Source organism: Chroicocephalus ridibundus, chromosome 4 (genome assembly GCF_963924245.1).
Source record: "Chroicocephalus ridibundus chromosome 4, bChrRid1.1, whole genome shotgun sequence".
NCBI lineage: Eukaryota > Metazoa > Chordata > Aves > Charadriiformes > Laridae > Chroicocephalus > Chroicocephalus ridibundus.
The window spans coordinates 26,236,411-26,252,115 of NC_086287.1; the positions used below are offsets into that span (position 1 = coordinate 26,236,411).

The following is a 15,705-nucleotide window of genomic DNA, read 5'->3' on the forward strand; positions in this document are numbered from 1 at the left end:
TATATCTTCATTGATTGTTTTGACCTCCTTGAATTGCTGAGGTCTTTTAATACTGCAAGACTGGTAGGAGGGCACAGTGCGTGGTAGAAGGTAGCCTCTGAGATTCCGAAAATGTCTTCTGATGTCTTTGAATGATTTGTCAAAGATTAATTATTGTTTTCAATTGTTTTCCCTTTTTACTTGTTTTCCTCCTTGAGGTCATAATTCAAAACTCATTAAAATTTCTTTCCCTCACTCTTTTTCTCTTAGTTCCTTTTTGCTCCTAGTTTCATCAAGTCCAAAGGACCTTGGATCAGACCCAGAGGAAAACAGGTACTTTCTTCGCTGTACAGTGGTAGATAAATGGGAATTGAAATTAGAAATGTTAGAATAAAGAATATGAAATATTTTCCTTTTGCTGCTTAATGCTTCTAGAAACAACAAATCTCCAAGCTTCCACTTAGCAAAATTATACTTTATCTTGGCATATGGTAACCAAACTACTTCAGAAAATTAGTTTAGAAATTTCAATGTAGTTATCAAACAGATAAAGGCTTTACAACTGATGTTTAGCTCCCCCGTTTGCCTTGTAAATCTGAAGCAGTGCTTTGCTCAAAGTAAATGTCATATGATTTAATTAGGAGAAAACTGTTTGTTGTAATAAACCATTTTTACTGATGGTAGATAAAGCCCTGAAAGTAAGCCTGGTTGTAGTTCTTTTGGGTTCTTTTAATTTGCTTAACTAGTGCATCCTAGCCAGTCTCTAGAAAGATTCACTTAGAATCATAGAATCATATTTCAGTTTGAGGAGATGCATAAGGATCATCGAGTCCAACTCCCTGCTCCTTTAGTTTTACATAAAACTAAACCATATGATTAAGAATGCTGTCCAGATGCTCCTTGAACTCTGACGGTCTTGATGCTGCGACCACTTGCCTGTGGAGCCTGTTCCAGTGACCCACCACCCTCTCAGTGAAGAACTTTTTCCTAAAGTCCAATCTGAACTTCCCCTGATGCAGCTTCATTCCATTTCCACATGTCCTGTCGCTGGTCACCAGAGAGATCAGCACCTCCCCCTCTGCTGCCCCTCTTTGAGTTGTAGTTGTAGACTGTTGTACCCTGCCATGAGGTCTCCCCTCAGCCTTTTCTTCTCCAAGCTGTACAAACCAAGTGACCTCAGCTGCTCCTTGTAAGTTTTGCCCTCGAGGCCCTTCACTGCCTTGGTCGCCCTCCTCTGGACACACTCTCATAGTTTGATGTCCTTCTTACACTGAGGTGCACAAAACTGCACACAGTACTTGAGGTGGTGCCACACCAGTGCAGTGCAGAGTGGGACACTCACCTTCCTCAAGCAGCTAGTGATGCTGTGCTGGATGCACCCCAGGACACAGTTCGCCCTTTTGGCTGCCAGGGCACACTCTTGACTCGTATTCAACTTGCCATCAACCCAAACCCCCAGATCTCTTTCTGCAGGGCTGCTTTCCAGCCTCTCATCCCTCCAATTTGTGTGTATAACCAGGATCACACCATCCCAGGTGCAGAATCCGGCACTTGGTCATGTTAAATCTCTTATGGTTGGTGATTGCCCAGCTCTCAAGTCTGTCCAGATCTCTCTGTAAGGCCCTCTACCCTTGAGGCCTTAAAGAATACTGAAATACCCTTAAGGAATGCTAATTACGAACTTTTTCTGAAAGTAAGCAAGCAGTATCTGCAGAACCTAGTATGTGTTTTCTGCTTCTCTACTTCCACCCAGTCCAATAAAGCAGATGTTTAGGACTCTAGATCTTCTAAAACTACATGTTCACTTGATTCTTTAATAATAAGGAAAATTCCGAAGAGGCCAGAAGCAATAGCACTGGCACACTATCAGAGACGCAAAAAGAAAAATTCCTACAAAATCATCTCCAAACTATGTTTCACCAAAATGTAAGAAATGGAAGAGCCAACACAGATTATGTATTGGCTGAGAAAGGTTTTAAGTATTGCATATACAGCTTAGAGGGATTCAGGCAAGACACTGGATTCATTTTGGCATATTTTACATCCTGCAATTTCTGTGGGCACTAGTACAAACACTATGTCATCATGAAAAACTTCCTTTCTCATATGCAAGTTCAAAGTAACTGAACTAATGTAAGTAAAATAAGGCCTATCCCATATCTTTAGTTTAACTCAAACCTTTTCAAAATTTAAGAAGTCTAGCTAGCTGTTAAGGAAAAAAAGGCAGCTTGGAAAGATTCAGACAATGTGAAGGATGCTCTTATAGAATCCAAGCCCAATTTAAAATAAAGTAGTGAAAATAATCACGTCTATCCTCGTGCGCCTCTGGTTAATTTTAGAGCTCGCGATGAAGAAATCTCTTTACTCATGAGATCGCCAGCCAGACTCTTCAGTCAAGCCTCTATAGGACGAGAGTAAGCTCTGCCAAAGTGAACGGAGCCTCTGGAATTGAGATTTGTTCTGTGTTACTGACAGAGGCAGATGATTTTGGGTATGGCGTAAAAAGGATTTTCACTCACTAAGTATTAATTTTCCAGAAACTACAATAAGAAGGTGAAGGCAAAGCTGAAATGGTCGCTTCATGCTTTTGAGATGCCCATCTCTCATTTCTAGTGCAAGTGACTGGTTCCTCTGAATTGCTTCCAACACCTTACACCACTCACGTTCTTGCAGATAAGCGATTTCTGTGAAAGGGCTGCTACCATTATTAGTGCTACACTTACTAAAATAAACTGTCTTGTAAATAAAATACCATAATTATCTTCCAAATTGTCTTAGAAATGTTCCTGATCAAAAGAAATCATATTGTAGCTTCAAACCAGAACAAAATTCACACTGGAATTACCTGCCATGATTTTATTTCTGAGCTAGAAATACTCATGGTAGATGAAAGCACATGGCAAAAGAGATTAAGCACCCATATTTTTATTACTGGCTGAAATTAATATCCTCTCTTTGCTCCTTAAAAATAATTCAAATAAGATATGTACTTGAGAGCCTCCAACAAGCATAGAGTATTTATTATATCATTTTTTTCTGAAAGAAGAGAATGATCTGCTACTTACATAGCGTCCAGATTTGTCCCATTAAAAGCATGGCCTTGGACACTGGTAAAACCATTATTGTAGAGTTTGCTGCAAGCAAAAAAAAATAAATTAGTGTATTTTGGGTTGCTTCAATACCTGAATACCTAACATCTTACATATAATTTTTCTGGGCAACCGCACATTTATGGATGGGTTAATTTTAATCTCCTGAAGAAGCAGCAATTATAGTGCAAGGTCAAACAAATGCCCAGCAGCATTCTTGAGTGTAGCTGAATGAAGAATACCATGTGGCAGGTGTGCCATCTTTTACTTCTTTTTACAGCAAAATAGACCTAGACTAAAACACTTTGCTAAAACATTCCCACACTCAAACTAAAAACAAGGAAACAAAATTCTGCTAGGACTGATTAAGGAAGGCTAAAGGAACTAATACCTAGAAAAACAGGTATGATTCTACTGTCAGGCCTGCCTGAATTTTTAGAATTTAGAATATTTAGAATAATTCACCTTAGAGCAAAAGGATTTTTTTTAGGATTTCTTTAGAATTCACTCTTTTGCATTCTAGTGCTCTTCCCCCTAGTTTAGGTCATAACATATTACAGTCATTTTCACTCCCCTCAGCTCTTTCATGTGGCTCGCATCATTGAGTATGACTTGCATAACTGAAATTTATTTAACCATTTTTCTTCAAATATGACTCTTCTTACATTTGCCACCCATTAGTTTTCACGATATGTGCCACTTATTTTGGTCGCAAAAAAGTTAGACACGGTTGTAACCATGCTGTAGCTTTACAGAAGGAGAGCTCTGCAAACTTTTCCCTTTGATTTTCTCCAGTATAACCATTCACTGGTCATACTGGGTCATACAAAAGCAAAACCACTTTGTTAAGCCAGTTTAAAGAAAAGCAGCAGGCCTGATTCAAATCACTGTTGAAGTAAAGGATTTATGCAAACTAGATTATGGATACTACCTGTCTATGGTCTTTCTCTGTTACAAACTACTAGTGAGTAGGACAGGGATATTATTTTTTAAAAACGTTTTACCATATGCTTGAGAGAGGTAATTGCCTTGTGGCTTAAACTGGAAGAACTTACAGAGTTAGAGATTCATTACAAAGCCCATGGAAAGCATTTGCAGGCACTGAAGTCATGAAAGGATTGTCTGCAATTTCGCTGAAAAAGGAGACAAAACACCACAATCAAATATCTGGCCAAAAGAGCTTCTCCAGAGCAGCTTTATTACTAATTGTTCTCTGCCTTGATGACAAATAAAAGTGAGGAATAACTTGCTTAGTTGTATCTAAGGCAAGAAGATACAAATCCAATTAAATTAGCAAAGCTTGCTAGTAGGAATATTCTTTCCAGATGAGGACTTTAGTTAATGAGAGATGGCCTCACTAAGGAAGTCTAGCTTAAAAGTAGAAAATTGTCAGTCCTGGTGCTTTGGTTCCTCAGTTGGACCATAGATTTGTTCTTGAAATGTGACTCTACAAGGTGTCACCCTCACTATGAGGGTGGTGAGACACTGGCACAGGTTGCCCAGAGAAGTTGTGGATGCCCCATCCCTGGAATTGTTCAAGGCCAGGCTGGATGGGGCTTTGGGTAACCCGGTCTAGTGGGAGGTGTCCCTGCCCATGGCAGGGGGGTTGGAACTAGATGATCTTTAAGGTCCCTTCCAACCTAAACCATTCTGTGATTCTATGATGAAGTAAGGTTGGGCAAGGCCATTTAGGCAAAGTGTGTGTTCAGAGAAGCTTATGCTGTCAATCTAAAGGAGCATACATCTCATTCAACTACTATGAAGAAAGGGTGAGTGACAGAAGGGAGACGGGTAGTTCTCTTTCTTAAAGACACTCTGTGCCAACCTGAACTGACCTCACTACTAAGGCTGTCAGGAAACCAGGGTGCTACTGGTCTAGTGATTTAAAAGCCCTACTTTATTTCTCAGCCTTAGCGATTTGCTTTTTAAGCTCCTTTTATTTTCGTTATTAAAACATTAATTGTATGAAGCAACATATTTTGGATAAAATAAGTCTTCACCAAAATCTTTCTAAAAATGTGATCTCAGACAACACCGAGCTTTTTAAAGGTATAATGATAAATAATTGCTCTAAAGATTGTCCAGTTCTCCTGCTCTTGAATCTTCTGTGCTCAGGGTGGAGTCAGAAGAAAGAATGCAGATAGCTGATGGAGGCTATGATTCAACAGTCGAGGTGCTGAATGAAGAATAATATCAGAAAACATGCAATATGAGCTCACCATGCCAGTACAAATTTGTTAGAAGAATGTTGACAGGGTGACATCATGTTACCAGGCTGTATGTCAGAACAGGTCCCGTGTGTCACAATATTCTGACTTCAGACTAATTCAGGTATTGCATAGCCATTACAAAAACAAAATAAAAGCAAAAAGCATGGAAGTTGTGTATCATGTGCTTTGGCTAATTCAAGAGAAATGCACTTGTGTGTCCATGTCTCTCATCCAGATCAAATGTATAGTGCTAGGGGACCTGGCATTTTCCAGATATGGTACTAATGGTCATTGAAATACAGCTTGAGGAAAAGTGCTTTGTCTGACTTATATTTTTCTCCAAAAGAGAAACCTTTGCTATAGGTTTTCTTGGGATCTGAGGATGGCAGTATTCAAACCAGCTGTGAGGACAGATACTTACAGTAAAAAGTTCACATCAGATGAGTAGATTTTGGTGAGGTCTGGAAATGCTTTGAGTCCAGTATTAAAAATACCACTGAAAGAGAGAAGAAATAGAAAGAATTACATGTACTGGATCACTGAACAACAACAGAAAAGATATTTAAAGCATTCAACAGTGAAGGACAGTTATTTCATTCTCTCTGTTGTCAATCAATTAATTTATCATCAACTGTCCAAAATACAAGGATGCAAGAACAACTAAAGAAAATCAAAATACCAGATTTATGATAAATTTCAGAATCTAAAAAATGTGAACACAGTGTAACAAGACAGCTAAGTAGATGTGCAGAGGGAAGTAGCCTGTGAGGTGGATAGGGAGAAAAAAAAATTATAACTCTGGATTCCCTTGAGAGATCAGGGCTGCTTCAGACAAAAGTCTGTATGCCCAATTCCTCTATCTTTCCTTGAGGCTAAGAGCTGTTCAAATAGCTCTGAAAAGGGAAACTGTCTTCAAATGTGAGTACAGTTAATGCCCCTTATTTCTGAACTCCTGTAGAGTGGAAATAACTTAAGAAAATATAGTTCTTAATTTTTAAAACTATTCTCCTGCAATTAAATTTTTTTGACTAATTTCTTCTTATTGCTTTCAGACCTATAGGAAAAATCTAGAAAAATATTTCCTCCTCACCATTACCCCCACCACACATACACACACGCAGCCCTTTCTACAGTCTTCCAAACATTACCCAAAATCACAGAAGTTATTCTTTTCCTTATCTCTCTTTCCTATGCTATAATTTTAGAATTTCATGGTTTGGTTACACTGTTCTGCTCTTTAGAAACTTCATGGGAATACAGAGAATTCTTCAGGATTTCTTTCTGCCATAGAGGTCATATGAAATTAGGTGTCTGTAGATGGGCTTGTCACATTTATCTGACAGGTATGCTTTAAAACCCTGTGTAAATATATAGTAAATATAAAAAAAAAAAATATATATATTTCTCTGGTATCCCTTCTTCCCACTATTCCCTACAAAAATATAGTAAGACAGCACTTATCATAAGAAGAAAGCTAGCTGTCAAATTGTGCCAAGGAAACATTGCTATATTACAGACATTTAATGGATAAGAATGACAAAATTTCTGATGAATTTGTGAACATGTTTTCCTTTCTTGCAAAAATAGTCAAAGTTACAAGCCCTACCCTAGCTGGCTTTCTGTCATTAAAATAAAGCAACAGGGAAAAACATTACAATGAGTTCCAAAATGAAATGCAAAGAAACAAAAACAAGTTGAGTCATCTGTGAGGCTTAAGTGCCAACTTGTTACAGGTGTTAAATACTTACAGGTATTTTAAAAGTGGGAGGTTCTTAAAGGCATCTGGATCTATGTAATCCAAGTTTCTAAGATTTCGAATTTCACTGTAAAAAAGGGAGGAACATCGATCTTTAATATTTAATTAGTTATCATAGCAGGAGTCAGCAGTGTTAAAATGAAATTTCAGGGACTTAATTCCTGCGATGAGCTTTTGTACTAGCCAGCACTAGCTCAAGACCACTATGCATTCTGAGCAATCTTACAGTGATGAATTATCATCTGGATAGATGCAGTCCCGGAGACTGGCTTGTTTAAGCAAGGGGGTAGAAGCATCTGGGATTTGATTACAGATTCTTTGTCTGCATGGTCCTAAAATCAAAGCAACAGCCTGTCGTAATGGCTATTACTTTGAACGTGGTGAGAGTTTTGTGTCTGCAAAGTTGAGTAAAAAGAAGAAAAGTTAAGCAAAACTTTCAGCATTGATGTATAATAATCCTATAAACTCACAACCATCTACTTTTAGCTTAAAATGCTGTGTCTTATTTTTCTGGTTACTTCCTTCATGTCTTTAACAGTATTTTGTATTATTTTGCATGCTATTTTGCAGAACTCATCAGCATATCCAAAAGATGGCTCAGGACACTTAAATGAACTCCATTCTGAGACCTGAAACGGACACACCATTCACTACATAGCCATGTCCAGCACTATAGAGGATAGTGTATCTCTTTGCTTTATACTGATACAAAATGTAATACAGACTTCATTCCTTACATCTTCTGGCCACAGTTATATCTTTAAATACTTCTACCCAGGAGGCAGCTTAGTCTGCAGGTGGCTTTTTAGACTGCGCATGTTGAAGAACCAGCCTGACACTGATCATGGCTGTGGCCATGATGGGTGCTTTCTGCAGGTGTTGGTGTGGTTCTGCCCCTCCACCCACCATGGTTATTGCCTGGCATCATGACTCTTCCTCATTTTTCTGAAATGTTTGTCTCTGCCCTTAATGCAATTGTCCTCAGTCTCTTTTCTCTTTCAATCTCATTCCTCTTTTTTTTCAGCAGATTTCTTTCTTTTCTAACCATAACGACAGTCAGCAGTCTGGCTGCACCAATCAGACCGTGACAAAATTCCCTGTCTAGACTCAGTAGACCTACCAAATTTTCTTCTTTTATGAAAAAACCCACCCATACCCTGTCCACCCATACCTGGCCCCATCACACGCACGCTTTTCCTTTCTTGGCCTCTTCACTGTCTCCAGAAGGGGATAGTCCTTTTAGCATGTTTGCTTCTATTTCTTTACCTTACACCAGCTGTGGACACTGGTCTTCTAACTCTGCTGGAACAACACTCAGCTTTTCTTAATATAGAAAGCATACAGAAAGCATGGTGCCAGTCCTCCTGCTGAGACTAGCTGTGGAGCAGGGGGCTGAGGGAAGCACTTATTGCTACTTATATAGAGAAATTTGATGAAGGTGACAGGTGTAGATGGCATGGTGGTGCAGGTTGCGTGGGTGGTGGTCTGGTCTTCAGTCGGTCCAAGAAGTAGTGCTACTGGGCAGAGACTCAATGGGCAGAAGCCAGTAGTATTTAATTTACCATGCCTTAACAGTGCCAAGCAATCTACACAATATAGGTATCAGGAAGTTAGGGGTTTAAGATACCTCTGCCACTGGAATAATTTTTACAGGATAAAATCAACCGAGCCAAGTTGTCTGAGAAATAAAAGTGGGAAAAGAGACATAAGACAGTAGGTAAATCAGGATGAAGATAGAGGTACTGAGACTTCAGCCTCTCGATATATTGTTACCCTGACAAAACAGTTCTGCTCCACCTCTCAAGTCTTCAGTTTTTACTCCAACATTGCAGGGAGACCTTTTACTTGTGTGCTAAACCGATGTAATTAATAGCTATACTACTGCTATTACAGTGCTGTATTCAAATATTCTTCATGTCTGTTAGCCACTTTGATCAACACTGCTTCTGTATTTAAAAGAAATCTTCTCCTGCCAGTATCTTGCTTCTCTCAAATTATTTTATTAGTTATGTAGCTATCACAGTCCCAACAGTGCAATTTGCTCCTTTAACTGACATGCTTTTCCCATCACTGAATACATTTCAAATGCTGGACTCATGAGCTTCCCGGCCAGATATTCCTTTGTTGTGGACCAAACAGGGAAAGACAGTCTTCACATCAGCCTTCAGCCTGGAAATAGATAATGCACTGGAGTACCATAGAGTCATCAGGTTTCGGCTTGTTGCTGTTCATAGTATTCTGCGAAAATGATTTGGATGACGGTACTGAAAGTAAAATTCAAAATCTGCAGATGGTACTAAAATTGGAAGCACAAAATAATGCCATGAGACTCAATCAGATTTTGATTTATTAAGTAATGGGGCCATGAAAGGTCATGTGCTGTTTAACAAAGGCAAATGAAAAACTAATTAATCTGGGAATAAAAGATTTAAAACTGCCAGATGAGACATTTGGCACAGTGATCAGAGAAAAGCTTAAATAATGTGAGTGAGGAAATCAATATGATTCGATTGACCATTGGGGAAAGGTTTATGTCCCTGCTGTTCGATTTCCTTGAATTGGTAATGGTGGGATTGGGAAAGAAGTATGCTTTGATATATACCGTATTTATATTTGCCTTTCATCCTATGCTTTGTATTACAGAGGTTTCTTAAAGCCCAAAAGGAAGAACAGGGCCCATTGTGGTAGGCACTACAGAAATCAACAGCAGCCAGCCAGTTGCTTAGAAGTCTCTAGTCAAAATAGGTAAGAAGGAGGATGAGAGAGGTATAAAAAGGTAAAAGGTGATCTGACCAGAGTGAATGCTATGCTTAAGAAAAAAATCAGAAGAAAAATCCAATTCTCCTTACTTCTAGTCCAGTCAAATGTGCCTCATGCTCTTGACAGGTCGAATATGTGGCCTCTTGTTTCATATGCATGAAAAAGAGAAATATCTTCAAATTCAGTTCCATTCATGAACTGTGCTCCTGTCCTTGCTTTGCACATTCAAACATCATTAATCTCAGAGTACCGGAAGGAATTGTCTCCTAAAATCACAGATTTAAAGGATATCTATAGCTCCATCACTATTGGAGCCCATGAAGTTAAGCCCATAAAGAGAGATGATATTTGAATAGTTCTGATCTCATCAGTTAGCAGGATAGTGATACACAAACTGGATTAATGCAATTTTTTTTGCATTAATCAGTCATGACTACTATACTCAAAGGTGCCTAAATGTTATATGATAGTAATTTTCAAATCATAATCAAAAGACTGCTGTGGTGTAAGGATTACTTCTAAAGGATCCAAAAACCTAAGAAAAGCAAGTTGATTACTGGTAGATTCATTAGTCAGGGTTCACACTTTTGCCAGTCACCTTTTCTGAATTGGTGAATCAAGAAGATTGAAATCCACTGATTTAGAAAGTTAAGGTTCCTTTGAAAAGCAGCTTCAGGAAAACTGTCACTAGTTTTAGCTGCCTAAAATGCAGGTAAAGCCAAAGAGTATACTTAGAAACATCTAGTAGGCTCTTTCCCAGGTATCTAAGTGTCTATGAAAGCTGATTTTAAGTGACTTTTGAAATGGAACTTTGACACACTCTATAAATACAAATTAATCTTTACACACAGTGCTTAAATTCTGCATCCAACAGCAATGTAACAATTCTGAGTCCTTCTGGGAATGAAGTATTTTAAAGATATTAAAAAACCTAAGATGGTTAATAGGCATCTTTGTTGACCATTGATGCAGAGAAGCAAAAGGTGCCCTGAACAAAAGTTTCACTTTGCAGTCCTAACAAAAATTACTTAGAGTTGCTCATAAGAAAGAAGGATGCTGCCAGCTATGCTCAAGATAACAAAATTATTTATGCAAAATTACAAAATTATTCAAAGTTACTTTACAAACTATTCAGCTTCTACTTTATTCTAAAAAGTACATAAAACAATTAAGAATTGTCTTATTTGTACTTTAAAGGCAATCAATCTTTTAAATTTTGTTTCTGGCGCTTAGACTAGTAATTAAAAATGTACTAGCTTCACAATCAAACCACCACCTGACTCTCCATGAACAGCAACTCAGGTTGGCTTTTTAAAGAAAATACGTAAAAAATTTTAACATGTGAAGAACAGGTGTGTGGACCTTCTTGGACTGACTTTGCCTATAGCTTCCTTGGCTTCTCTCACATGTATATATACTTCCATGTTTTATTCTCCCCCTACAGGCAAAATATCCATGTTATTTCATCTGCATGCACCTGTCAAGCCTTTGCACTGCTAGCATCAGAAAACTGGGTCGATTTCCCAACAGCCTATTCCCTACCTCCAGACTGCAGTTTTTAACAAGATTTTTCTGCACAGCACTTGCCCCAGTGCGCTGAAATTCACTGCAGGTATACAACAGTTCCCCCAGATCTCTTCAGTCTCCCTCTCCAGTTGCTTCTCAGATATTTCCATCAATCACCTCTCCTTTCTGCAGTGCCGTATCCCATGACCCAGCTCCACAAGCTGTCCAAGGAGGGCAGTGGAGCCCTGGCCCAGTGGCTGGCAGAGCTGCCCTGGCCCTTGGCTCCAGCTCACTGCAGCTCACTGCAGGGACGGAGAGCAGTTCCCCACCAGCTCTCCAAATGACGTCGCGTATACGAGGACGAGCCACTTGAACCATAACCTGTGGCTCTGTTCCCAAATGCTGAGAGGGCTTTTCATGTGGTAGTATAAGAGGAGAGAGCTTTTGGAGTGAGGAGGAGAAGGGAGTAGGGAGAGATCAGAGGAGAGTCAGCAGAGACAAAGAGAAGGGGAAAAGAAAGAGTGAATTTTTCTGGGGTTCCTTCCACAGGAATGTTTTCCTGAGAAACAGTGACCTAATTACAAAAGCTTTGTATTTAGTGTAATGCTGTCAAGCTACAGCTCTATTAGTAAGACAACTACACGGAGACAATGACTGCTTATTAGACACTTTCACAATTATATCTAGAAAAAATAAATACTTATGCTATTGTATGGAAGAGACAGTTCTGAATTTGTAAACATGTTAAGTTTGTCTCACAGACATACTTAAAAAAGGTAAAGACATAAAGGAGGAACAAGAAACCATTGTGAGAGCAATTTAACAAAATTGGGGGAAAAAAACCCCACAAAGGCTTGGCCCTGATTTTCATCTTCATAGAGTGGGAATTTTGCCATTAATTACAACCAAAATGAGATCTGGCACATTAAAATACAGCAGGTGAGCGGTATCCTTAGTTTGCAAAAGTTGCTCAGCACTTGACAGGCACAGCTTCATAAAAATATGGCCTATGCTTAAAGAGCGCTGAGGTCTGGAAGGAACAGAAAGTCAGGACAGAGGCACAACAAACTGAATAAGGAGCAAGAAAATGGAGTGTGGAAGATCAAAGCTGAAGCGCGTTAACAGGCTTGGCAGGCAGGGATGATGACGAACACAGGATACCTATTCACACGACACTTGACTCAAGCCAAAGCAATTAGATCCTGCCTTCCACAAACACCAAATTTTCTCCTAAGAAGTTCTTATGTTTAAAACCAAATGTTTTTAAAATGTAACTGTGTGTATAAGTCTAAATTAGGGTAAAAAGATTATTTATCTAAAACTGTACTTCATGAAAAGTCCATGAAAAACAACCTGTGAAAAAGAAACTCTGTGAAATGACTTATTTTCAAAACTCTTAGAGTAACTTCAACCTCACCCTCCTTTAAAATACCCTATGATAATCTTTACCCAGTATTATTTTAGTGATAATACTTTGAAAATAGTATGCAGGTGGAGAACATTAAACAAATGCACAGTACAATATATATATTTATCGCTGAATAATCTTGTTCTTTGGAAAGTAAATCAAACCCAACAATGTTTTCCCTAACAAATCAGAGGAGCTATGGAAGCAATTCAGAAAAATGATCAAATTTATAAACTGCTTCTTTTACAGCTTATATGCAACTGCCTAATTTGCCAGATGCCTTGATATTCCTTGATACATGTGCCTTAGTTCCAAACAGATTTTAAAACCCTGGTAAGTGCTTTTGAGTGCTGGAGGCAGCCCTTCTTTGTGGGCTATCTGCAAAGATTTGGGGTTTGCCTCTAGCTTTTGTGAGTAGAGTTCTGGTGTCTTGTCCTGGGTAGTGTTTTTGGCTCTTGTGCAGAAAAAAAATTAAATATATCTTCTATGTCTGTGTACAGTTTCTTTTTTCAGTAGTGCCTTTTCAGAAATATAAGGGGTCCCACATGACTGTGACCCTTCTGTAGCAGATCAGGGAGTCTCCTCTCCACCCTGCCCTCCCCGCAGCCTGTGCTGTAGGTGACAAGACTGTAGGTGTCCGTGAGCTCTGCCGACTCCTGCCTGGGCCTGCAGCTTCCTGGTCACGGACAGAACATCCAGGCCTGGGATCTGGCACGGTGTGCAAATGCAGATATTTTGGACCTTGCTGGTGTGCTCTGGCCTGCCTTGAGGGGAGCCATGACAGAGGCGTGCTTATGGCAAGGGGCACTGGCTGTCCTCCCAGGCAGGAATATAAACGTGCTTTGGGGGTGATTAAAGACTGGAAGAGGACAAGAGAAGAGGCTCCGACTCATATTCCTTGCCAACCATTTAGGTAGTAGAAAGTAATGCAAATTAGGCAGTGCGACAGAGCACATCACAAGAATGAGTGCCTTGGGAAGCACTGGCAACACCAGAGCTCCATCCACCACTCCTTCGAACTAGCCATACGTTTAAAAGTGCTCATTCTGGGGAAGGGTTCTTTATATTCAAAATCTTACACTACACTACCCTTTGAAGGAGATAATTTTTGTGGTATGAATTAAAATCCTGAGGGAGATTTTTCTAGTCCATTCTTGACTTTGACTCTAATACAGAAACAACAGAAAACAGCTATCTAGCCAGGTAGCTCCCCTTTCCTCAAGCCGTACTCAAGAAGCCTTTATATTCACCTAATTTAAATCAGACAAGATACTACACAGTGTATTGCATGGAAGAATTCTGCAATGAAATTTGATGGCCCAAGAGGATTTTATCTTTAACTTCTAATAAGGTGAGCCACAAAGCAAGTGCCACATGAGGTATTGGTAGTACATAGTGTCAAATGCTTTATTCATTGCTTATAAAATGCGTTTCATTAAACGTTCATTTGTGTTAAACAAGAAATCCTAAAGACACAACGACTGTGAAAGAGGAAGAGAGAACATGAAGACGACAGGCCTGGAAAAACCATCTACAGAAGAGGGAATGGCATTATAACTAAAGATAAGTCCAGTCACCACACCAAAGCCTTCCTGTGAAACCCTTTCAGGAATACTACAGGAGCATGTTATTGGACTGAACTAGGTCCCAGGATATTGGACTCTCATTCCAGCTCTGCTTCTCAAGTACTCTTAGGGGAGGGACTTCTACTTTCTGGCATTAGTTGCTGTCTATTTATAATAACAGTAATGATATTATCTCCTTTATTTTTATTAATTGTCCTGTTTCACGCTGTGTAAAGTAAAAGGAAAAACATTATAGAAAATAGAGCAGTGTTAAGAGCTCATCTAGTTCAATCTCTTTCTCTGAGTGAAGATTAAATAGATCTATGGAGTTTCTGATTACAGAGCCTTAAAGGCCTCCAGTGATAGGGACACCCTCTCCAGGAAAACAATTCTAGTGTTCATTTATGCCAGCCATATGAAAACATTTCATAGCGTCTAACGTGAATCTTGCCTAATCTAAGTTTATTATTTCTTCTGTTTTCTCAAACATCAGTGCGGAAAATTAGTTGTAGTTTTCACCACTTGCAACAGCCTTAACAGATGTATCTGCCTCTGTCATGTTTTCTTTCTGGAAACACAAAATGCACAAAAGCCTTTCCTCTCTGACAACGGTTTCTGGATCTGTGATGACTGACAATGCTCTCCCATGGAACCTCTGCAAACACAGATCTCTGAAATATGCCAAACTGCAACTCATCTGAGCTTTGCGACACTGGCACACTTTCCATTCCCTCATTTGGATCAGTAATGGAAACATGGAAGAGTACCAGATGCAGGACGGATCCTATGCAGCTCTATTCAATACAGTACCTTCTCATTTTGACAGGGTACTGCTGAATGGCAGGAACTCGCTGGATACAGGTACCCTACCTACCACTTCTGTAACTGCCCTAGTGCATCATTTGGTGAGGACTGGTCAGAACAAAAAAGTATAAAAGCACTTCCCAGAAGCCTTTGTCCATAACATTCCCATGCCAATTAGTAACCAGATAAACACTCTTCATTTTACTAGTGCACTTCCAGAATGATTACTTATTATTCTTCATGTCTCCAGCTAGTGCCATTTTGCTCTGTGCTTTGTCCCTTCCGATTTTATTTCTGGTGCTTATATTACTATTTTACACTTACCTTCAGTACTTTGACAGAAGTAATTCTTAGGTGCCAGTTCATTTTAACTTGCCATCAAGCTCATAGTGTAGTCCCACTTATTTTTCACTACACTTTCTTACACTTCTATGGGAGGATACAGAAGAGCAAGGGAACCGAAAAGGTGCAGGGAAAGAAAGCACAAGTCAAAAAAGAGACTGACTCCACATTACACAGAAAGGAAATGAGAAAAGGAATATTTAGCTACGAAGGAGACAAGAACAACAACTCAAACATCAACATGTATGTTATTTCCACGCATCCCCAAATTTACTTTATCACTGTA

General features: G+C 39.3%; 1 protein-coding gene across 3 annotated transcripts in view; it reads right to left on the reverse strand.

The window, feature by feature from the left end:
* Positions 1–15,705, reverse strand: part of TSHR (thyroid stimulating hormone receptor) — a 69,670-nt gene that overhangs the window by 21,254 nt on the left and 32,711 nt on the right. For all 3 annotated transcript variants that reach the window (XM_063332438.1, XM_063332437.1, XM_063332435.1), the window contains 4 exons: positions 7,027–7,101; positions 5,700–5,774; positions 4,124–4,201; positions 3,045–3,113 (listed from right to left, as the gene is read on the reverse strand). In XM_063332438.1, coding sequence (XP_063188508.1) covers positions 3,045–3,113; positions 4,124–4,201; positions 5,700–5,774; positions 7,027–7,101 — 297 coding nt within the window. The remainder of the gene's footprint in view (positions 1–3,044; positions 3,114–4,123; positions 4,202–5,699; positions 5,775–7,026; positions 7,102–15,705) is intronic.